The sequence below is a fragment of the Microcaecilia unicolor genome, chromosome 4 (assembly GCF_901765095.1).
Source record: "Microcaecilia unicolor chromosome 4, aMicUni1.1, whole genome shotgun sequence".
NCBI classification, from domain to species: Eukaryota; Metazoa; Chordata; class Amphibia; order Gymnophiona; family Siphonopidae; genus Microcaecilia; species Microcaecilia unicolor.
Genome location: NC_044034.1, coordinates 343,374,811 through 343,399,214, shown reverse-complemented (window position 1 = coordinate 343,399,214; position 24,404 = coordinate 343,374,811). Strand labels below are relative to the sequence as shown.

At 44.6% G+C, this 24,404-nt stretch overlaps 1 protein-coding gene across 1 annotated transcript in view; it reads right to left on the bottom strand.

Annotated features, from left to right (window-relative positions):
* ITSN1 (intersectin 1) overlaps positions 1–24,404 on the bottom strand; it is a 379,821-nt gene that overhangs the window by 219,844 nt on the left and 135,573 nt on the right. The window contains exons 10-12 of the mRNA XM_030202171.1: positions 23,892–23,955; positions 21,445–21,582; positions 12,614–12,732 (exon numbers count right to left, since the gene is read on the bottom strand). Coding sequence (XP_030058031.1) covers positions 12,614–12,732; positions 21,445–21,582; positions 23,892–23,955 — 321 coding nt within the window. The remainder of the gene's footprint in view (positions 1–12,613; positions 12,733–21,444; positions 21,583–23,891; positions 23,956–24,404) is intronic.

Sequence of the window (24,404 nt, the reverse complement as noted above, 5' to 3'; positions counted from 1 at the left end):
TGAGGGTGGGAGGGGGTTAGTGACTACTGGGGGAGTAAGGGGAGGTCATCCCCGATTCCCTCCGGTGGTCATCTGGTCAGTTCAGCCATCTTTTTGTGGCTTGGTTGTAAGAAAAAAAGGACCAGGTAAAGTCGTCCAAGTGTTCGTCAGGGATGCCCTTTTTTTTCCATTATGGGTCGAGGACGCCCATGTGCTAGGCACGCCCAAGTCCCGCCTTCACTATGACTCCGACATGCCTCCCTGAACTTTGGTCGTCCCCGCAACGGAAAGTAGTTGGGGACGTCCAAAATCGGCTTTCCATTATACCGATTTGGGCGACCCTGTGAGAAGGACGCCCATCTTGCAATTTGTGTCGAAAGATGGGCGTCCTTCTCTTTCGAAAATAAGCCTGATAGCCGGTTGAGCGTGATATTTAGAACTTAACCACTATGGGTTACCACATAAAGACAGGACTGACTTTCATGCGGTCCTATTTATGAAATTAACCTGGCCGGTTAAATTCTGAATATCAGGAACTGGCCAAGTGCTGACTCTGCCCCCGGAATGCCCCTAAAATAGCCAGTTTTGAGTTCGGCACTAACCAGCTATTGGTGTTAACCGGTTAAGTGCCACTGAAAATGACTTGTTAGCCCTGAACAGGCAATTTAACTGGCCAGGTGCCATTTCTGGATGGTTAAATTGTGCTAAACAGTGACCCTGTGGCTGTTATACAGGTACGATTAGATTTTCTGTCTACATTAATTTTAAGGTACAAGTTAGTGATTTACTTTTTGGGGTTTAATTTGATTAGGTTTGAAGAATTTTTTTAATAATGTGTTTATGTTATGGATTTTAAAAAATATATGTTTGTATGTTTATCAGATTTACTCTCTGTGCATTTGTTATTTGTTGTACCAAGTCATGGGCACTTTTTGATATTGGAAAATAATACATTTCAAAATATTTTCTAAATGTGAAAAAACTCCTTTCTAATTCTGCATTAAACAGTATGGTTCTGTGAGTATGACATAGTGTATCTTGTAGAAACACTGAGATGGCTCTATAGAGACTGGTTCAGTTTGGGCTTGGTGTTGGAGTACGGAGCTGACCTCCAAGCTTGCCTGCATTTCATCATATTAAATTCCTAATGCATCTGGGATTTTTGAGCCATATGTGAAGGAGCCAAGCTGATGCACTGAAGCCTCTGTTCAAGATTCAGTGTTTGCTGATTTTGAATCTCAGCTTGCGTCTTTACAGTCCTTGGTCAACTCTCAGGTCTGTTCTTGGAGAGAGGCAAGGCACTGATTAACTCTTCAGCTTGGTCTGGCTACCAAACCAAATGCGTATAAGTTTATGTTGACAAATTTGATATCAGTGTCTCAGACCCAAGTTCTTTGAGATCAGGAATTGTTAATGGCATTTACCATCTAATTGTTGCTATTGGTTAGTGAGTACAAGACACAGGTCTTTATTGGGGAAAGCCTCTGAACTTTGGAATGGTTTACTATCCAATATTAGGGAAGCCTCCAACTATATGGATTTTGGCAAGCTTTCAAGACTTCATTATTCCAAAAATACCTGTTGATTTGACAATCTGAATGACTTACGTTTTCTTTTTTTACTATGTTCTTATGTTCTAACCTACTGTATGATGTTTAATTTGTTGTGCCCCTCTTTGAACCGGACTTCCCTGATGCTCATTAGAGCTCCGCTGACAGCTAGCCTGCTAGCAAGCACTCACTGCTTTCACCTGACGTCGGTAACAGCTAGCCTAGCAAGCAGCACTCACTGCAGTGCGGACGGAGACTCAGCCAAAGCAGGAGACTGCACTTCCCGCTACGGCTGTTAGAAGCAAGCAGAACCACCTCTTCCCTGCTCACAGTGCTCGCCTGCTGTGGGCTGAGCTGGTGACACTGATGTGGCTCTGCCCGATTCTCTGTGAGCCATTTTCATTTTATTTTGGTAAGTTAAAATAGCTTTTTCTCTTGGGAGGGGGGTGTTTGCCAAACTGTTTGGAAAAATGAATAACTAAGGGAATGGTTGGGCAAAAATACTTTTTTTTGGGGGGGGGGGAGACAGAAGAATACTGGTGGGGGTTGTTAGAAAAGAGTAGGTGGGGGTAACAAGAGAAAGGATGGAAGGTCAGGATGGTTGGGTGGGGGTACAGAAACTTAAAAAAAATCATTTTGTTCAGTTTGGGTCGGGTGGTGGTGGAGAGATGGTGGGAGCAAGGAGGGAGAAAACAAGTTGGAATAGAGAGTGGGCAGGGCAACCATGCTGTTAGGGCCTTCAGGAGAGTCTGTGAATCCCTCACGGCAGTGCTTTTTTTTTTTGTTTGTTTGGAGTAGATGCAGGCTATAGGAAGCACAACATCACCTGTAGCTGACAGGGTCCTGTGCACCTCTACCAGCAGAACTAGTAGCAGCCAGTGGAATAAGTACTGATGGGAGAGAAACAACATTTTATTTTATTTTTTTATGACAGGGAGAAGGTGGCTGGGGCAATGAGAGAAGGGTTGGTGAGGACTACATGCCAGCCAGTGTGATGAAATCAGCATTTAGTTTTGTTAAGGAAATATAATTAGTTTGAGATGATTAGTGGTACCTGAAAACAAAACTACTCTATGTCTACCTCATTTTTGTAGGTGCTGCTAAAATTGTAAGCATTAAGCCTTCTCTTTGCCTGACAATTACTGATACCCAGAAGAATACAGATGCAGATTCTCCCCAGGCACAATAAACTGACTCTTCCCTACATGTCCCATGAAAAAAAAAACTATCTGGCCCCTACTCTTGACCAAGGCCTGGTTCTACACTGCTTCCTGGTTCCTGACCAACACCTGGCTCCACACTGCTACTACCTTATGGGACCCTAGCCTTTCCAGGTATGCTACCCTGCAGTAGATGAGCTATCTGCTTGGGGAGGTGATTCCTGACAGCTAATCTCTGTTGTACCGGCTGCTGCAAATTTTGAAAGAGAAACTCCATAAGGAGTTTACCTTTGAAAACCAGCTTGCAGGCCCATGGGTACAAAGTAACTGCAAGCCTGCAAATACAGCCAGCTCACTTAAAACTATCTTCCACAGAATTAACCAAAAGTCAGAAAAAAATGGAAAGGCAAGTTCAGATCTCCTTTACCTCTGACTCTGTTAGTACATTTCCTGATATAACCGGTTACTAACAGTAACTGACTCGATATCCTACTTTCCTCCTCCCCTTACATGCATTCATACAACCCAGATATCACATCAGCACATACATGTTACTTTATCTGAGTGCAGTCATGGGGTACAGAAGCAAAAACTAAAAGCTTAATTCAAGCCATCTTTTGGAACAGGGCCCTTTTTAACCACTAACCTCTCGCCTCTCGATTTCTTTTCTCCTTTCCTTTCTCTCTGTCTTTCCAGTTCTCGCTGTTTTTCTAATTGCTTTTCCAGCTCTAGCTGTCTTTCCGTTCTTGCTCTTGTCGTTCACGCTCTTTTCTTTCCTGCTCTGCTCGTTCCAACTGTGCAAGTCGCTCCTGTTCCTTGCTGCTGCTCCAAGAGGGCCTGCCGGCGCTTCTCCAGCTCCAGGTTCCCACGCTCAAAGTTCTCCCGCTTTTTATCTTCAAACGTAACTATACAGCGATAAGAGAGAAATGCAGACATTAGGTTTACATTTGATATTTGGCTTTACAAATTTTACCTCTGTTCTCCCAAACTTTCCTCTTTGATAAACCTCTATTCCAAAAACAGGCTTGGAGGCTGAAGACTAGGGGGAAAGTCTTCTCCGAGACTGAACTCTTCAATACTGCTGTGGTGCTAGCAGAGGGTTACCACAGTGGCAGCTGTCAACTGTCTTTCCTAAGCACCACAGACACCTCCAGAGAGGAGACTGAAACTAAAGCTGCCTACGCTGCAGCACTGAGCTCTGTAGGCTATCCTTTCATGACAACATGCAAGCCCTAACCAAACCAGGAAATCCCAGACTATAACCTGATGAAAAATAACTATGGAGGTGAATAATGTATACAGAGTGAGGAAAAAAAAAAGGTAATCTCCCTAGAGTTTTTTGCTGCTTTCTCAGCAACCACTTGGAATTTCAACACGAAATATTACAGCTTTATTGTTGTTACTATCTAAAATGATTGATGGCAAAAAAACTCTAAGGGGTTACTTTTTTTTTGCCTTACCCTGTATTATTGTCAACTAAATGGCTTCCATTTCCACCGATGATGGTGGAGCTGATGATGAGGTGTCTAAGGGTTGCTATAAAAGTTATTTAACTATATTTAACTATTGACCCCCCACTCTATCCTCTAGTATCTCTAATCTCCTCCCCTCCATCATGTCCTCCGAGACTGTAGACAAAGCGGTCTCCGCTTACAATGCCGCTCTCTCCTCTGCTGTGGACACCCTCTCTCCATCCACCTCCCGTCCCACAAAGCGTACTAGTCCCCAGCCTTGGCTGACCCCTTGCATCCGCTACCTTCGCTCCTGCACCCGATCCGCTGAACGCCTCTGGAGGAAATCTCATATCCATTCAGACTTCCTTCACTACAAATTCATGCTATCCTTCTTCCATTCCTCCCTATTCCTTGCAAAACAGGACTATTACACCCAACTGACCAATTCTCTCAGCTCCAACCCTCGTCGTTTCTTCACCACCCTTAACTCCCTCCTCAAAGTGCCCCCGCTCCCACTCCCCTTCACTCTTCCTCAATCATTGGCTGACTACTTCCGCGACAAGGTACAAAAGATCAACCTTGAGTTCACTACCAAGCCACTTCCTCTTCAGCCTGTAGCCCTATCCAACAACCAACCAACCATGGCCACTTTCTCCTCCTTTCCTGAGATCACGAGGATGAAACCTCCCGCCTTCTTTCCTCCTCGAAATGCACCACTGTTCCTCCAATCCCATCCCCACCAACCTACTTAACACCATCTCCCATACTGTCACCACCTCCATCTGTCGCATCCTTAACCTTTCTCTCTCCACTGCAACTGTCCCTGACACCTTCAAGCACGCCGTAGTCACACCTCTCCTAAAAAAACCATCACTTGACCCTACCTGCCCCTCCAACTACCGCCCCATCTCCCTCCTCCCCTTCCTCTCCAAAATACTTGAACGCGCCGTTCACAGTCGCTGCCTTGATTTTCTCTCCTCTCATGCCATCCTAGATCCACTTCAATCCGGCTTTCGCCCTCTACACTCGACAGAAACAGCACTCTCTAAAGTCTGCAACGACCTGCTCCTCGCCAAATCCAGAGGCCACTATTCCATCCTCATCCTCCTCGATCTATCTGCTGCGTTTGACACTGTCAATCATGATTTACTTTTTGCCACATTGTCCTCTTTTGGGTTCCAAGGCTCTGTCCTCTCCTGGTTCTCCTCCTATCTCTCCCACCGCACCTTCAGAGTACACTCTCATGGATCTTCCTCCACTCCCATCCCACTATCTGTTGGAGTTCCCCAGGGATCTGTCCTTGACCCCTTCTCTTCTCAATCTACACCTCCTCCCCTAGGCTCACTGATCTCATCTCATGGTTTCAGTAAATCTTTATGCTGATGACACCCAGCTATATCTCTCACACCAGACATCACGCGGAGACCCAGGCCAAGTATCGGCCTGCTTATCCGACATTGCTGCCTGGATGTCCAACCGCCACCTGGAAGCTGAACATGTCCAAAACCGAGCTCCTCGTCTTTCCACCTAAAACCCACCTCTCCTCTTCCTCCACTCTCCATCTCAGTTGATAACACCCTCCTCCTCCCCGTCCCATCTGCCCGCAACCTGGGAGTCATCTTCGACTCCTCCCTCTCCTTCTCTGCGCATATCCAACAGACTGCCAAGACCTGTCGCTTCTTCCTCTTCAACATCAGCAAAATTCGCCCTTTCCTATCTGAGCACACCACACGAACTCTCGTCCACGCTCTCATTACCTCTCGCCTTGACTACTGCAACTTACTCCTCACCGGCCTCCCACTTAGCCATCTATCCCCCCCCCTTCAATCCGTTCAGAACGCTGCCGCACGTCTTATATTCTGCCAGAACCGATATACTCACATCACCCATCTCCTCAAGTCACTTCACTGGCTTCCGATCAGATACTGCATACAATTCAAGATTCTCCTCCTTACCTACAAATGCACCCGGTCTGCGGCTCCTCACTACCTCTTACCCCTCATCTCCCCCTATGTTTCCCGCCCGTAACCTCCGCTCACAGGACAAATCCCTCCTTTCAGTCCCCTTCTCCACCACTGCCAACTCCAGGCTCCGCTCATTCTGCCTTGCACTCAACCCTTTGCCTGAAACAATCTTCCTCAACCCCTACGCCAAGCCCCTCCCTTCCCATTTTCAATCTCTGCTTAAAACTCACCTCTTCAATGCTGCTTTTGGCACCTAACCTTTCGTGATATATAGTATTCCCTATCAGACGGACTCTACACTTGTCTTAGATTGTGCACCTGTCTTTTAGACTGTAAGCTCCTTGAGCAGGGACTGTCCTTCCATGTTAAATTGTACAGCGCTGCGTAACCCTAGTAGCGCTTTAGAAATGTTAAATAGTAGTAGTAGTAGTAACTTTCCCTGGACAATTGAGGCCTCTTTTTGTTTATAGATTTTATTCTTAGAATTTGGCCTGACTCCAACTGGTTTTAAGCAAACATTTTTTAGATTATGCATTATTGTTACTTTGCGGTCCATTTTTTAAATTCCATTTCACCACCCACCCCACAGGAAACTGATAGTCCTAGCCACCATATTCACATATATGTGACATGTGCACGAGTGAAGTGGAGATTGGAACAGTTTATGACATATTAAGGGGATAATTTTCTAAAGCTTTTTCTATACAGAAAAGAGATTTCTATATGTTGAGTGATCACATATGCATGTAAAAAAATAGGTGTACAATGCACATTATCTGTGTATAGGCATTCCTTGGTAGTTTCAGTAGAGAAGAGATAGAGTTGGAGTTGTGATGTATGCATATAAAATATGTAGGTAAAGATGTAGAGCACATGCATACATTTACACCGTATTCAGGCAAGTGTAAATTGTGCATGACCATTTGTGTGCTATTGGGCTGGTTCTGGATGCCTATTTTATAAAGGCACGTAAGTGCCTATGTTGCCTTTATAAAATAAAGTCCAACAAGGCACCTATTTTAAGCCTAATGTAGGTGTCTCTTTATAAAATTATCCCCTTTAAAATTGTTTCCATCTGTCCTTGCCAGTAATCAAATGGTCTGCACATTCTCATTGAGTGGCACACTACTGCAGTAGGTAAATCTGATACATGGGTGCAATGCTCTGCTGTTTTACCATCAATCACTTTTGCATGAATAACCATGTAGTGCTCACAGCTGAGACCTTGCACGGGACAACATACTCGTGCTTCCTTTAAACAGCAGAAAATACTTTTGAGACTCCAACCAAAGTGCAATTACGCTGGTTATACTAGTCCTAAAGAAAACTAGAGCTCGTGGTATCTTTAAAATGACCAATAGATATTACAGTATGTCGAGGGATCTGTGAGATCTCAAAAGCTTGCGCACCAAAACTACCACATTTTAAAATTCTTTAAAAATTATCAGAATCAGGGCCAACCCAGCAGCTCAGTGGAATACACTGCCATGTGGCGAGACTTTGAGGCATATTTTCAAAGCTCTTAGCCTTCCAAAGTTCCATAGAAACCTATGGAACTTTAGAGGCTCCTATGGAACTTTAGAAGGCTAAGTGCTTTGAAAATATGCCTCTCTGTGTTCCATTCTGGCTCAGCTCTTTTGCTCCTCAGGTCAGTCTATCATCATGCACCAACAGCTTGTGGCCAAATTAGTTGCCCATGATTACAGGGCTAAAACAGCCCTACTGCGTGGCTCCAGGGTAGTTGTGAGTAAAGGTTCATGCTCCAGATCCCTACCCTAGTTCTAATTGAGCTGGGAGCCCAAATGTGTAAAGAAAACTGCCAGGTCAAGAAATAATGAAACACAAATCACAATCTAGAAAGGCTTCTGTCCATATGAATCAAGCCCTAGTACTGAAGGGATGACCAATGTAAAAATGCTCTGTTATTTCTAGTTTAGATGTTCTTGGGTTGATTATTAATCTTTTTCTTTTTTTTTGCCTTGGTCAATTTTCCTACTCTTTTAGGCTTCTTGCTCAATCTGAATCTGAGCTGGAATCTGGAGCTATGAACCTTCATTCACAACTACCCAGGACTTTTTCCATCCTAATCTTATTTCTCCTGCCAAAAAAAACATGGCCCAGTTGTTGCAGTGATGATTCTAGGCTAGGAGCCATGCACCATAAGTCTTTTTAAAATCCTTCAATCTCTTAAGCACAGATTTGGCCACTAGATGTAACATTAAGAAATGACCACTGCTCCCTCATCCCCAAGAGACTAAGTGTTGCTGGGACAGTCCTTTTTTTTTTTTTTTTTTTAAATACACACAGGGGCTCATTTTCAAAGCACTTAGATTTCAAAGTTCCATAAGTTCCCTAGGCATCCAGGACTAGCATCTGGTCTCTGCTTGGCAGTTTTTTGATATCCAGGGCTAGCACTCTGACATTCTCAGGGACTGTTGTTCTGTCTTTCCTAGTCGAGTGTGTCTCTTGTGGGGTTGCCAGTTTGTTCACTCAGGTCTCCAATCCTGGTTTCTTCAGGATAACCTGCCATCTCGTTTCGGGAACTGGAATTGTACTTTCTGGCAGATTAGATATCTGATTTTTGGCAATTCGTTCTCTGGGTTCTCACAGAATCGTCCTTCTGGCTCTTTCAGGGATAGTCGTGTTGTCTCTTGTAGGGCTCACATTCTGTTTCCCTACATGTTGTTGGCTCTGTCCCTGTCTGCTGTGGCTTGTGCTGTCGAGCCTTTCTCCATCTTTGGATTTGAGTTTTCCTCTAACTCTGGCTGTCAAGACTGCCTCCATTCTGTTGGCCATGGCTTGCTCCATCTTGTCATGTCAGGCCTGGCTGCCTCTTTGGCTGGGTTCCCGCACTGGATTTGAGCCATACCCCCATTTCTGGATGTCTATAGTGGTCTGACCCATCCCTGCAGATCTGGCCTTGCTGTGCCCCTGGTTAGTGAATCTTTTTGGGTCCCTGGTTCTCGAGCATTGCTCAGTTCTGGATGTCATGAATGCCAGGTCTTAACCCATCTCTGGATATCGGACCTTGCCTCCTCTTTTAATGTCGAGTTTTCCTCCGTTTTTGAGCGGTGAGCCCGGCTCAGACTCTGCACTACGAGCCTGGCGTTGGCCCTGGAGTTGGGCCGACTCCATTTCTGCCCATCAGGCGAAGCCCCAACTCTGGCTGGCAGGCCAGGCTCTGTCTCTGGCTATGAAGCGTTTTCACTTATTGGCTGCAGTTCTTTTAACAGTTTTGGATGTTGAGCCTTGCTATGTCTTACGGTGTCAAGTTTGGCTCCTTCTCCGAAGGTTGTCTTACTCCTCCGCTGAGTGCCGGGCCTTGTTCCACCATGGGATGTCAGGCCCTCACAGGTCTCTGGAGGTTGAGTTTTTGATTCTTCTCTGCTGATGGTGTCAAATCCTTTGTTGGGATAGTTCTCGGGGTGCGCCTCACCCTCTATAGCGGGTATGTGTGATTTGGCTATGGTTTAGAGTCTGATGCAGTCACAGGAGTTTAAGTCTAGCTGCTCCTCTCCTTTCTTGCAGGCTGAGCTCCTTCCCTGGGAGTCATGTGTGGCTTCTTGCTGCGGTTGTCATTGACCCACTTGGTGCTTTCTCTGCAAGCTTAGGGAACCTTCTTTCCTGGACGCATGGCATCCCTTGATTTCGGTTTTACTCAGGGTTGCTTCTGGAGTTAGGGTGGTTACTTCGTTCCTGGAAGTGGGTGTTCCTCTCTTCTCTCTGGTCTTGGAGCATGGGTTCCTTCTGTCTTTAGACCACCTTTCTGCCTCAAGCTGTGGGGCTGGAGTTGGCTACTTCCCACATGACAGGGCTCAGTCTCTGAAAATGGATGTTGAGCCTTAGCTCCCTTCCTATTCTTCTGTCTTGGAAAAGGGATTTGCTTCTGGGTTCCCCTGAGTGTTCCAACTGTGTACACCGTTGGGTGGAGGTCCGGTTCCCTTCTTTGGAGGATATTTGGCTCACATTTGTTTTTCTCTGTCTTTGATGGTAGGGAGTAGCTCTCTTGGGCTGCCGGATAGGGTCCAGTCCATGGTTTGGCATTATCCTCCTTGGGGGGGGGGGGGGGGGGGAGGGTTCCTGTCCTTTTCAGGACATCTCGGTTTGAGGTGATCCCGTTCTGGGATGCCACTTGCTGTCTTTTTGCCATGGATGTTTTTTCTGTGGTTCCTTTGGAGCATTGTTTTGTTCTAGTCCTGCCCTATTGCTGTGACTGCTTTGCTACATCCCATTGGTCTGCACTGGTCTGGTATTGATGACAAGGAAGGAAAAATTATGGATTCAAGAGGGTGGGGAGACCGCTTTGCTTACTATCAGTTAAAGCATTATATTTCTAGTCTTCCCCGGGAAGCTTTAGCAGCACAGATTTTTTTTCCCTTCTGAAGAAAAGCTATCTATAGCAGGTCTTCACAGGGCCCTTCTTGACCGACTGGTGGGGAAGGATCTTGAATGGCTGTGTGCTCAATGGGAACGGGACCTTGGGACCCCTCTGCAGGATTGGGATCTCCTTTTGGTTTTGAAAAGGACACCACAGATGGTAGTGACCACAGCCTTACAGGAAACACACTTAGAATCTTACATAGGGCTTACATTTCTCAGTTGCAACTTTTTCATACAGTGCTTGTACCTAATGCACAATGCTCTGCAGAGGAAAATTCATTTTTTCATTCTTTTTGGGGATGTCTGAAGGTTCAGGCCTTCTGGAAGGAATTAACCACCTTTTTTGCCTCTGCCTTACGCTTACTGGTTTCTTTGACCCCACATGCCTTCTTGTTAGGGGCAGTGGATATAGGGCCCATGGGCAGAAAAACAGAAGTTCCTCTTATTTAGAAAGTTGAGGTTGGTGGCTTTAAATATGTGTTACTTGTTTGGGTTTCTGTGGAAGGCCCTTTGTTTGGGGGTGGAGAAACCAGGTGCACGTTTTGGCTCTTTGGGAGGCTTGCAATGCCTCCTGTGCCCATAACGAACAGAGTGGTTTTTGATTATTTGGAATTCTTATCATCAAGTTTTATCACCATCAAGATGTAGCTCCTTATTAAACAAATTACATTCATGGATGGTTGGAGAAGGTCTAGTGGGACTAGATAGGGTATCTGGGTGGGGGGGGGGGGGGGGGCTATCGGTTAAGGGTAAGGATATTAAGTTTACAGCCCTTCTAAACTTGGAAGGCTCTGGGCAGGGGTGTGCTGGTAAATTTTTAACAACAGGCTCTTTCTCTGGATGTAGCCAGCTCTGCAGTTGGAAGGGCCAGGGGTGGCCGGGGGGGGGGGGGGGGGGGGGGGGGGGTGGAGAGCAAAACTTGCCTCTCTTTCCTCCCTCCCTTCGTGCGGGCACGCTAGGCATATCTTTGCTGGCAGCCAATAAATGGACTGCCACCACTCCCAACATCTTGCTCTGAGCAGCATGTTGGAACTTCTTTCACATGCTCGAGAAGTCCCAGCCTGCTGCTTAGAGCTGGAAACAAAGAGCGGGGAGCAGCAGCAGTCTATTTACTTGGCTGGCAGAGCTCAGCATCCCCACCAGTAAAGTAAAAGAGAACTCAGCAGGGGGCCCAAGCCCACATTTTGGGAGCCAGTTGTTAAAGTAGCCATGGAGGGCCCTACTTTAACAACCGGCTCCCAAAATTCTAAAAAACTTAACAACCGGCTCTTGCGAGCCTGTGAGAGCCTGCTCCAGCACACCACTGGCTCTGGGAGACTATAAGACACTCAGAGGCATATTTTCAAAGAATGTAGCCTTCCAAAGTTCCATAGAAACCTATGGAACTTTGGAAGGCTAAGTGTTTTGAAAATATGCTTCTCAGACTTTGTAGGGGTGAGGTTGGGAACGTCACAATAACAGAAGTGGAAGTCTTTTTTGGGTGGGGACTGTGGGGGGGATAGGTGGAACTGGTTTATGTGGTATGCTTCATTTTTTTGTATACTGCTATTCATCCCACGGTTGCCCCCATGTCAAAGTTTTCTATTCTAAGTCTTTTATACTTTGTTGATTAGCACAACTTCAGTGGGTTCACCTCCACCACTGGTTTGGTTGTGGTACTGTCTAGGGAGGGTGACATTGAGTTTATGATGGGTTGCAGGCTTTTTTTATCTTAATTTGGGAATAGAGCATCATCTTTGCTTTGATCTTTGTTTGTTGCATATGTGGATCTCTAAGGGAAGGTTGGCAGGAACGGGGGGGGGGGGGGGGCGCATTGAGATTGTTAAAAAGTTTGAGGACACAATTTATCACTCTTGTTGCTTTTTATACATGTTGATTTTGCTCAGTGATTTTCTGAGTGTATATGCAAAGTTGATTGTGCTTTTATTATGATTTGTCATTAATAAAAATATTGAACCTTAAGTATCGAACAAGCATATAATTATGAACTTTAACATGTCAACTGAGCAACAGAAGTTAAGCACAGGCATCTCAGAAGTATCATTTTTACAAATGTCAAGGGACATTCTACAATGATTATTTTTCTATCAGAAAGATAAACAAACAAAAATTCCCTTTTCATATACCATGTAATTTCTTGTCCTGCTGTTGCTGTTGCTGCTCTTCTTCTGCAGGCTCCTCTGGTAACCTCTGGTCTACAGATCCTGAGCTTACATTGGAGATGCCACTGCCAGAACGAACTCGCCTGCAAAGCAGAAGACTCATTAAAAAGGACTTCCACACTCACATACAGGGAACATGCTGTACCTAATGCTATCAATCAGCTGGGCCTGGCAAAGCAATAGGTGCAAATCTGAAACCTGGTTACCATAAAATAGGTTTAATTCATTTAATGCGAGAGGGAAATTTTTCTGAAGTATTTATTGCTGTGTAAAACAATTGATCGAAAACAGGTGGCATAATTACTTGCAACTTCCTTTCATAGCTCCAGAATCCACAACAAATATTCTGAAGTAAATTTATGACTGGTATTTTGCTATATAGCTGGTAAATAAAAATTGTTTATTTATTGTATTTATTTAAAGAACATTTACTATACTGCCTTAACGGGTAGATCTAGGCAGTTTACAATGTTAACAATATTAAAACATTAGAAAATGGAAAAAAGGAACTACAAAGCAAGACAGGAAAGAGTAGTCAATCATTCCGACACAGCCAAACCCAGGATTATAAAGGTAATCGGTGGGAAAAGTTGAGAGAAGTCAAGACACTAAAGGAGATCAATGACATTGGCAGTAGACAGCCCTAAGTGGGACTGTTCTGAGCTCATATACTTGACAGACCAAAAGGTGCTGCTTGATTGGGAGGCAAGTTACTGTCTCATGTTCAGCAAATGCGGGCATCTGAAAACTTCTGGTGGCCAGCTGTTTGTTGCAAATCAAAGCAAGTCTAAAAAGAATGAGGATCCTATTCCTTGTGAAAACTGTGAGAGCCTTAGGGTTGTCATGACTCTGATGCATGATATTCTTGGAAAGATTAACTCTTCTTCACATCCATTTTCACCAAGGGAAGGTGAAAAACACACAGGCCCCCATGCACAAAGCTTATCCTGCTGGGAATGTTTGCTTTACACTGGTTCTAGTCAGTCTAAAGCAAACGTTATTTAGTGAGTAAGGCACACAGGGGTTTTCAGTGGCTCTAACCTGTGTTGTTAGCAGCCCCGAGAACCTCATGCAAATGTATTATAACGATATTCTAATGAGCATCCTGGGTGATACACAGCGCCAGAGCACCTAGCTCTAACAAGCTAATTTTACGGCTGCTCTGGAGCTGTCAGACGAGGAAGGAAACACAAACAGGCAGCTGCAAAGGTTGCCTTTGTGCTCCCTACCTTTCCCCTCACAATCCCACCTCTCCCCGTTGACCCCCCAAAGTCTTTACAGTGAACCTCGACCCCCCCCCCCCAAGTAACAAATCCCTGGTGGTCCGGTGGACTTCAACCCTCCTTACACCCTCTCTCAGCCCCCCCACGCAAACAATCCCCAATGGTCCAGTGGACCCAACCCCTCCCGACCCCTGCAAGCAAGAATGGTCCTGGTGGTTTAGTGACCACGACCCCCCTGCGCCCTCTCCTGACCCCCCCCAAGGCAACAATGGCCCTGATGGTCTAGTGACCCCCTCATTTCCTCCCTCCCCATTCCCCGCCCTGTACCTGGGGCTAAGAACCATATAAGGAAGAAAATTCCTTATCTAGCGCTTACCCCGCACATTTCATCCTTGGTGGTCCAGTGGACCTCAAACCCCCTTCCCCCGTGACCGATGCACAAAGGGGGATCTGTGCAGCTCATTCGCATGCAATCCCCTTTGTGCATCCGTCACTGTTTGCGACTCACTAAATTTTACCCTCCCAACTCCACCTCCCCCTGATGACTCCCCAAATCATTACAGTGAACTCCGATCCCCCATGTACCCACCAAGGAACAAATCCCTGGTGGTCTGGTGGACCTCAAACCCCCTCCTGTACCCCCTTCCCAGGCCCGCAGTTGGAGATGGCCCCTACCACATTCATATAAATGATGGACAGACTGGAAAAGGCAGTATGGTCTATCTGCTGTCATGATCTGTGTACAAAAGGGTCTTTAAGCTTGAAAGCAGATTTTAATATCAAAAAGAAAGAAATACTATTTTACTTGTAGGAAGCTGTGGTTATCTCCTCAGTGTATGGACTCTGGCTCTGTACTTTTATTTCCTTGTGAATAATTTGCTTATCTTGGACCCTCAGTACAGAAACCTATCTACTCTTCATATTTGTTTCCTTTTGTAACAACACGCCTTTGAATACTGACCCCTGACTATACAAAGAATGAGGTGACCAACCTCCATTTCTGAAAATTAAGCTCTTTCTGCTTTGTCTTTCCACTTGTTTTATCAATGGTGCAAGAATTTTTTTCTTAATTAGTATTGCCACTCTGGGAATATTAAGTTGTCCCGGGGAAAAATCTCTCCAATCCATGTCACTTCTAATTTGTTTTTCTGACTTCTCTAAATGGGTTTCTTGAAGTAGAAGGATTTCAGCCTGAATTTCAGCTAATTCCTCTCAAGGCTAAAGAGGTTAGGCCTCTTCAGCTTGGAAAAGAGACAGCTGGGGGTGGGGGGTGAGATATGAAAGAAGTCTACAAAATCCTGAGTAGGGTAGAATGGGTAAAAATGAATCAATGTTTTACTCCTTCAAAAAGTATAAAGACTAGGAGACAATGAAGTTACAAGGTTACTACTTTTAAAACGAATAGAAAGAAATTTTTTTTTCTCAACAAATAGTTAAGCTCTACAACTCGTTGCCTGAGGATGTGGTTACAGCGGTTAGTATAGCTGGGTTTAAAAAAATAGTTTTGGACAAGTTTCTGGAGGAAAAGTCCATAGTCTGCTATTGAGACAAACATGGGAAGCCACTGTTTGCCCTGGGATTGATAGCATTGGAATCTTGCTACTATTTGTGATTCTGCCAGGTACCTGTGACCTGGATTGGAAGCAGAATACTGGACTAGATGGACCATCAGTCTGACCCAGTATGGCTATTCTTTTCATGCAAAGTTGTAACCCCCTTATGTTAAAGTTGAGCCCTACAGAGGCAGCCATCTCATCCATGGTCTCACACTACCCAATCTGTGTAATACCAGACAATATCCACTGTGATGTATACCATCCTATACAGCTTCCCACACCTATTACCCACACTACACCTGCACCCACACCACATCCAGTCACTCATCACTTCATTTCAAACAACCAGGCATGCCATACTTCATTTACCATACAACTCTATCCCTGTGTCCACTGCGCAGAGAATTCAACTTTGTAAACCAAAACTTGGCCAAAAACGATATGTAAACTGGACCAGGAAGACATTGAATAGCCAGCCAGATTATGAGGCATCCTTGCCATGTCTTGATTTAATTTCAGAGCCACTTAAGATGCTAATTCCCAATCAACTGCAGGCATTCAGTTATACGGTCACACATTAGTAGCTACCCTCTACTCTATTACATCTCTCCAATTCTCTTGACTTAATAAAACGTTCCATGTCAGAGGAATTCTAGATAATAAAAACATTTATGTTGTCCATAGATGAGGACCCATCTCTACAGGATTTATCAGCTATATACTTCTTTTGCAAAGGAAGCAGTGCCTTATCAATTTTTGTCACATAAGATTTGTTCTGCAGTTGCTGCTCTGATCTGCTCCTTGGCTATGGTCTCCTCACAGATTTTCCAAGAACTGAGTTTAAAGAAATCTCTATACCTCTAAGTTTCTATGGAACTTTGGAAGGCTAAGTGCTTTGAAAATATGCCTCCAAGTCATCCAAACTAGTACAGTTCCTATGCTCCTCTGATTCTCGCTTCAGGGTAAGGAGATAATCTGTGGTGGATATGTGCTGCTCAGCCTGCTCAGTTCTACTCTATGTTCATCTATGTACAAAATGAGAATAGGTCTAGCTCAATGCTCTCCATTTCCTGGCATGGCCAGTTTTAATTACAACAAGGAGAATGTCCATACTGGGCAATGCTGCACTCCCTACCGTCTGCTGAGGGACTGTGCCAGAGACTGGGATGGTGCCATCTCTGGTCATTGTCTTTTGCTGGATTTGCTTCACTGTTTTTTCCACCAAGTCTGAAGTGTGTATTACTACTACTACTAAACATTTCTAAAGCGCTACTAGGGTTACGCAGCACTGTACAATTTACATAGAGGGACTGTCCCTGCTCAAAGAGCTTACAATCTAGTAGACAAGTGAACGGTCAAATTGGGGCAGTCTGGATTTACTGACAGTAAGAGTTAGGTGCCGAACGCAGCAATGAAGAGGTGGGTTTTAAGCAGAGACTTAAAGATTGACCAGTGTATTGATCAGTTATGCTCAGTCTGCACAGACACGAGCTCTGCACTATTCTACTGCAATCTTGGTTGGCACTAATGATTATATAGCTCACAGGAGCAGGATCCAAGAGAGATGTAGCTGCTCTCTTAGGAAGCATTCACATGACCCCCATCTTTTATGTTTCTATGCAATTAATGGCACAAAGAACCTTTCAGTTGTGAAGGAGGTTGAATATCAGCTGGAACCTGCGTAAGCTCTGGCGGCTGAATATCAGCTGGAATCTGCATAAGCTCTAGCAGCAAAACTCTTCGGCCTGCCAGACCTGATATTCAATGCTTGTGCCCAGACATGGCCTGGCATTGAATATCCAAGTTTAATTCTGCCTGCAGTTCATACAAAACACTGACCGTCACTGATGAATATTGACCAGTCAGTGTTTATGCCCCAAACTAAGAGCAATACAATTTTCTCTCTGACATTTTTTACAATTATAAGAACATAGAATTGCTATACTGGGTCAAACCATCGAGCCGATCCAGATCACAAGTTCCTGGCAGGATCCCCAAAAGTCCATAGTTTCCATGCTACTTGCACCCAGGCCTTCAATTTTATGAATACACATTAATACTTAGAGGGAACTTAAACTGTTGATGAAGAAAACAGTTGGATCGCATGGGGGTGGGAGGAAAGGCAGGGTTTAAACAATTCAAAAGAATGAATTTCTGAATTGAGCTGATTGGTATATGGAGACAAAGGCATGGATGGGGGGGGAGGGGGGGGGGTGTGAACTATACATGCTACTCCATAGGTAAACAACTCTTATTCTTGGCTGGACTATTTCCTGGTCAATCCTGGGCCAGCTCCAAGAATAATGATCCTCAAACTAAGCAAATCATTTGGTCAGATCATGCTCTTAAACAGTTGCAGATTGGTATCTTCCATGAAGTGTTAGTGCCTGAAAAATCAATTCATCTACTTCTGCAGGAACAGGGCTTCTACTAATACATTCAAACAGACATAAAAGGATATCTGGAGCAGAACAACTGCTTGAGTGGATCCAAGCTCAGTTTGGGTGCTCTGAACGTGATGATTAGGGACATATCCTGCTTATAATCGAAGAGGAAAAACGCCTATATTGCGACCACAATCGGGAGATGGCGTCTTTCTCCCGTGGGGCGCCCAAATAGGTATAATCGAAAGCCGATTTTTGGGCGTTTTCCAACTGCAATCCATCGCGGAAACGGGTAAAGTTGACGGGGGCGTGTTGGAGGTGTGGTGAAGGCAGAACTGGGGCGTGGTTATCGCCCGAGGAGAGATGGGGTCTTTAGCTGATAATCGGAAAAAAAAAAAAAAAAGACTTTTTTTACCGCGATTTGGGTCACTTTTTTTGGACCCTTTTTTTTTCACGAACAGGTCCCAAAAAAGTGCCCCAACTGACCAGATGACCACTGGAGGGAATCAGGGATGACCTCACCGGATTCCCCCAGTGGTCATTAACCCCCTCCCACCAAAAAAACCCCACTTTAAAAACTTTTTTTCCAGCCTATATGCCAGCCTCAAATGCCATACCCACCTCCATGACAGCAGAATGTGTTCTATCCTGTGACAGCCTTTCCCTGATTCTGATGTGGCTCTCGGGTGACTGTGACACCTTTTCTGTTATGCGCACTGCAGAGTCACATCAGCAATGCATTGTGGTGGGTGTAGGGTATTGAGCTCCGTGATTCCACTAGCTTGTAGCAAATGCTCACGATGTTGGTAGTTGGTAGGCTCTACTCCCATGGTGCTTTTCCCCCTGCTTACTGGGTCAGAGTGTGCCCTGTTTTGTTTCCGGTAGTCCATGAGGTAGTGGCCATTTTTGTAAGCCAGTTTTAGATCCCTTTCACATGTTAGCCACGTTACAGAACTTAGTTCTTACCTTGAATGTGGCTGAAAGAGGGCATTGTACACCATTCTGCCAGCTTGCACCTACTGCTCATCTCAGTACCAGGGAGACTCATTGCCAGTGGGGCACAACCTCTGATCTGCAGTTAACTGTGAGTAAGTGTGCTTATTCCAATAAAGGACGTTTTCGGAGAGATTAGTCTTCAGGTGTCAACTGGTGTGCCAATGTTATTGTCACGGTTGTGCCCAGGTTCCTGGCTCACAGTCACCGCGGTCCCCGGTGGTTAGACCTGGGAAATGCGGTGAATTGATGGTTTACCGTTTCCCATGTGCCAGAAGATATGCTGGTCCGGTCCGGATCTTCCAGCCAGCCAGATTGTTTTGGGAGTTTTTTGGAACTAAGCAGTACCCGTACCTGGTGAACTCCCTTGTGGGCTGCCTTTATTAACCACCTGGGAAGGTTCCTAGTTGCCTTGCAACAGTGTTCTTCAGAGGTGTTCCTTTGGTGTGAGTTGTTGCAGTGCTCTTGTGCTTTTACTCTTTTGTGACTTTGACTCTGCTTGGCTACTGGACTTTTCTTCTGCCTGCCGCCTGCCTAGACCCGGATTGTTACTGGACTATTCGTTTGCCTGCTGTTTCCCTGAAACCCAGCGTGTTTCTAGTGTTTCCTGCTGTCTGTCTGCCTGCTGCTGTGTCCTGCAGTCCGGCCTTCCTGTCCTGTCTGGTAAGTCCTGCTGGCCGCCTGCAGCCCAGAGCTTAACTCTGGGTGAAGGGTGGCTAAGTGTAGGTGAAGCCTTGCTCTGATCCACTGTATTCCAGTTCCGGTCTGCCTTGTCCTGTGTCTGGGTGATTCTCCTGCCGCTGCCACTCCTCGGCAGTGGCCCAAGGGCTCACAAACCCAGTTACCTGCGGAGCATACGTGACAGTTATATAGCAGCAACAAGTCCTAGAGGCCTGCGTGTATGCAGGTCCCTGGAGCACTTTTAGTGGGTACCACAGTGCACTTCAGCCAGGTGGACCCAGGCCCATCCCCCCCCTACCTGTAACACTTGTGCTGGTAAATGGGAGGCCTCCAAAACCCACTATACCCACATGTAGGTGCCCCCTTCACCCCTAAGAGCTATGGTAGTTTGTACATTTGTGGTAGTGGGTTTTGGAGGAGGGGGGTTGGGTGCTCAGCACCCATGGTAAGGGAGCTATGCATGTGGAAGCGTTGTCTGAAGTCCACCGCACTGACCTCTAGGGTGCCCAGTTGGTGTCCTGGCATGTCAGGGGGGCGAGTGTACTACGAATCGTGGCCCCTCCCACGACCAAATGGCTCGGATTAGGACGTTTTTGAGCTGGGCATTTTTAGTTTCCATTATCGCTAAAAAAAAAAACAAACGCCCAGCTGAAAAACGTCCATTTTTCGAAAATACGGTCTGTCCCGCCTCTTCACGTACCCATTTTCGGACATAGACGCCCATGGAGATAGGCGTTCGCGTTCGATTATGCCCCTCATTGTTTCCTATGCCGTAAAAGTAAAAAATATGGAAAATGATTTTCCTGGGAATGGAGTTAAAAATTTGGAAGTGACAGCACAAGTGAAAACAGAGGGAAAAAAAAACTACAGCTGTAATAAGAATAAATGTGATACCAAAAGAAAAAAATGGAGGCCAACGATGGTATGTTACAGTTGAGAAAAAATAAATAACTACTGGCATATCAGCTCAGATAAAAAAAAAAAAAGACCTGAGAAAGCCACTATAGCTCAATTTTAAAAAAGGGGGATTAATAGGGCATACAGACATAGCTACCAGATTACTAGAATATTACAAAAACCTGTATACAAAAGAATGCAAATCAGAGCAGATGAACACTGAATATTTAGTCCAAAACAAACAGTAGAGGTGACCAAGAAAAAGGAAGTTCCACACCAAGGGTGCTGCAAAGTTTATTAAATCTTCAAACACTTGACACGAATCGTGATTCAGCCACAAAGGCCTGCATCAGGAGTCTGAAGAACAATCAAAATTCATGTTGAGTCTTTTGAAGATTTAATAAACTTTGCAGCACCCTTGGTGTGGAACTTCCTTTTCTTGGTCACCTCTGCTGTTTGTTGTGGACTATGAGTTTCCTGTGGAGGGTTATTCTTCTGTTTTTTTTGTCACTGAATATTTAGCCCCGTTAGACCTAAATCGTTGAACCCAAAGACCTAGGCTTGATGAACCTATTTTAGATCAGAAGTTAATATATAGGTGTTAAACCTCCCAGAAGGAAAATCACTAGGACAAGATGGATTTTCAGTGGAATTTTATAAGAAATTCCTAGGAGGATCTATCCCCCTTCTAAAATTAATGGAGCTGTGGAGGGAGTGGGTCTTCTCATTATTTCAACAAGCTAATGGCATCATTTCCCTAAGGCCAGGAAGGACTCCCCTGTGTGGATTTATAGACTTTGTTCTCTGATGAACATGGATACAATATTGACAAAACTTTTAGCAAATGCCTGGATTCAGTAATAGTGACCTAGTGGACATGAATCAAAAACACTGCATCAGTGGGAAGAACACAGTGGATAATGTCAGGAGAGTGCTCAATTTGATATGTTAATCTGTTGAACAAATGATCTCCCTGGCTATTTTTTGGTATTCAATGCAGAAAAGGTCTTTGGCAGAGTAGGGTTCATGATTTTGCATTTTCTTAGGTTAAACCATCTTACCTAAAGGAAGGTGGGATGTACTCGGAAGGCAAGACAGGAGGCAAAGACTGGCCAGACATAGCTACATCAATTAAGTGCATAGCTAGAATAAATTCTTCAGCTGTGAGTTTCCCATCTTGATCTATGTCTGAGAGATTCCTGTTGCAGAGTAAAGAAATCAAATTTTCAGTAACTTGGGATTTATTATAACAAAGCATTTTTTTAAATGCAGACCATAAAGTAAAATATGATTTCTGTTTCATAGAAGGGTACAGAACAATTTCCCCACTCCCTCTAATACAGCATTATGCAACTCTCCTGGCCCCTTTAGAGGCATATTTACTAGTGTAAGCGCTGAACACATCATTCATATCTCTGTGGTTCAAAAGGCTATGTTATTGTTATCATTGAAATATCTAAGAGCTAGACCAATGCCAGCTAGACTTTGCCTTTGTCTATTGCCTGTTCACCAACTAGATCTGGAAAGTGGAGGAGTGGAGGAGTGGCCTAGTGGTTAGGGTGGTAGACTCTGCTCCTGGGGAACTGAGGAACTGAGTTCGATTCCCACTTCAGGCACAGGCAGCTCCTTGTGACTCTGGGCAAGTCACTTAACCCTCCATTGCCCCAGGTACAAATAAGTACCTGTATACAATATGTAAGCCGCATTGAGCCTGCCATGAGTAGGAAAGCGCGGGGTACAAATGTAACAAAAAAAAAAAAGTGCACAGTGCTGCTCAGCGGTACTGTCTATGGAAAGAGGCAGAGTTCCACAATGCTAGAAAATATCTGACTACAGAAAACAGATGTATTAAAATTAGTTCTCTAGTATCAACTCGGAAGCCAGCTATACTGAAATGCACATTGCAGGTACAGAGTACTATAATGCAGCACTATGAGGTTTTCTTAGAAAAAAAAAATATATCTATTCCCTAGCTTTTAATAATCCCTTCCCAGTGGTGTTCCAAATTTTGCAAGTCTATTCTAGCAGATATGTGAAACAGAAATTGCTACTCAACAGGGCTCCAACTTCTCTGACAGACAACTCCTGCATTGTACCAGTCTCACACAGTTCCCTACCTGACCACTCCTGTACTGTCTCTGTTACCCCCCCCCCCCCATCAATGCTGTCCCTACCTGACCACTTCTGTATTTTCCCAACCTCAACCCCACTGCTCTGCCAGACCACTTCTGCACTATCCCAGCCCCAGAGGCATGCTTTCTACTTGCCCACTCCTGTAATAGTGTAGCCTCACACAATTCTCATTCTACCTTACTAGAGTCAAGTGTACCAAAGTGCAAGGAGATAAGGCAACTTTGCCTTGGCCACACAAAAAGCAGGAAACAAAGCCAGGATCAGAAATGAGGCAAGTTAAATATAGAAGAGGTAAGAATTTTGGGTCATACTTTTACATCCCCCATATGAAACAAAAATACATTTTGAGTTACACAAATGAAAAGTCATCTAACCTTCTGTAAGAAAGACACAATGGTGCATTATAATATGTTTGTTTATTTTATTGCGTTTCAACCTTCCTAGAAGGACTGGATTTCTGATGTAAGCAGCAGTGCCAAAACATGGCCCATGTCTAGTTCATATATGCTTGATATCTAAAAGATTCTCTTTTTTCTTGTCATTGCTATTGAGTTTGTTTGCTTTTTGCACTCTGTGGTGTTTTTTGTTGTTCTTTTTTTATGTCCTTGCATTTCCCCTTCCTCCGTTTGCAAACTCAGGCATGTCTGTGTGGGGGATTTGGTACGAAGAGACATGAACATTTGTGTCTCAGCAGGATGGCAGGAGTGTGTGGGTGTGAGCTGTATGGTACGTGTTGATATGTATTTCTGGCGTTCATTCTCCCTCCTCCCCATCTTCTGCACTCACTTCCTCAATCTCCCATATCCAAGCACTTTCTTCTGCTCCACCCAACTTCTTCTCCCTTCATTCTTCTCACCCCTCTCCTCCAACTCCTCTTCACACACTCTTGCCCATCCCTTCCATTTCCCTCCTCCAGTACTCTTTCCCCTCCCCTCTCCCTACTCTTACACTCTCTCCCTCCCACCCACCTTCAATCTTCTTACAACCATCAGGCTACAAAGATCTTTGTCATGGCTGCAGCTTTTCTTCTGTTCTATTACTGAAAGGGTTTGAGTCCCTGTCAGCATACTGAAAGTTCTACCACTGCTAGGGTTCTTTATTTTGTGTCATAGGGGTTAGGTCTGCTTGGTACTGAATTTCTCATCATTGCCCTACTCATCTTTGGTGGAAACCCTACCCATTCTGATAACTTCTGCTCCAAGCTCCTCCTGCCTTTATCTTTACAAATAAATTAGTTTGCACATGAACAAACAAATCTATGCATGCATATGGCCAGGTGGACAAACAGACAGAAAAGGACAGACTGACCCTCCCAATCAGGCATTATTGCTTGAGCAAAAAGTGCCTAAAATGGGAAAAAAAAGGTTATTGTTACCATATCGTTGCCAGCTGAGCTTGGGGTAAACTTGACTGCATTAGAATTGTTCTTGCTTGTGGACCTAAAAATTAAACACAAAAACATTTAAAAATAAAATTGTATTACATTCCAAAGAGACTTGAGAACAAGGTTAAACAATTTAAATGCACATTCCTTGCTGACACTGACCAGGAGAAAACCCACATTATGTTACATCATAAACTAACATCACTATATGAGATTTTACTTTTGAAGTATGTAGATTACCTCTGAGGCAGCACCAATTTATACTACTAAAATATTTGTCAGGCAACTGTTTGAAACATGTCGTTCCCTGCCTAAATTTTCCCCTAGGGAGTCTGTAAAAATCATTCGATTGGTTGTTCAGGAATGGGTGTAACCTGTTGACAGATACTGAGATGCTTGATAGGCCCTATGATCACAGAACTGAAAGCTGATCATTTCTCCCCAGATTCTATATATAGTGCCCAGATTTGGGCGTGCTTCTGAGATATGCACGCAACTTAATTG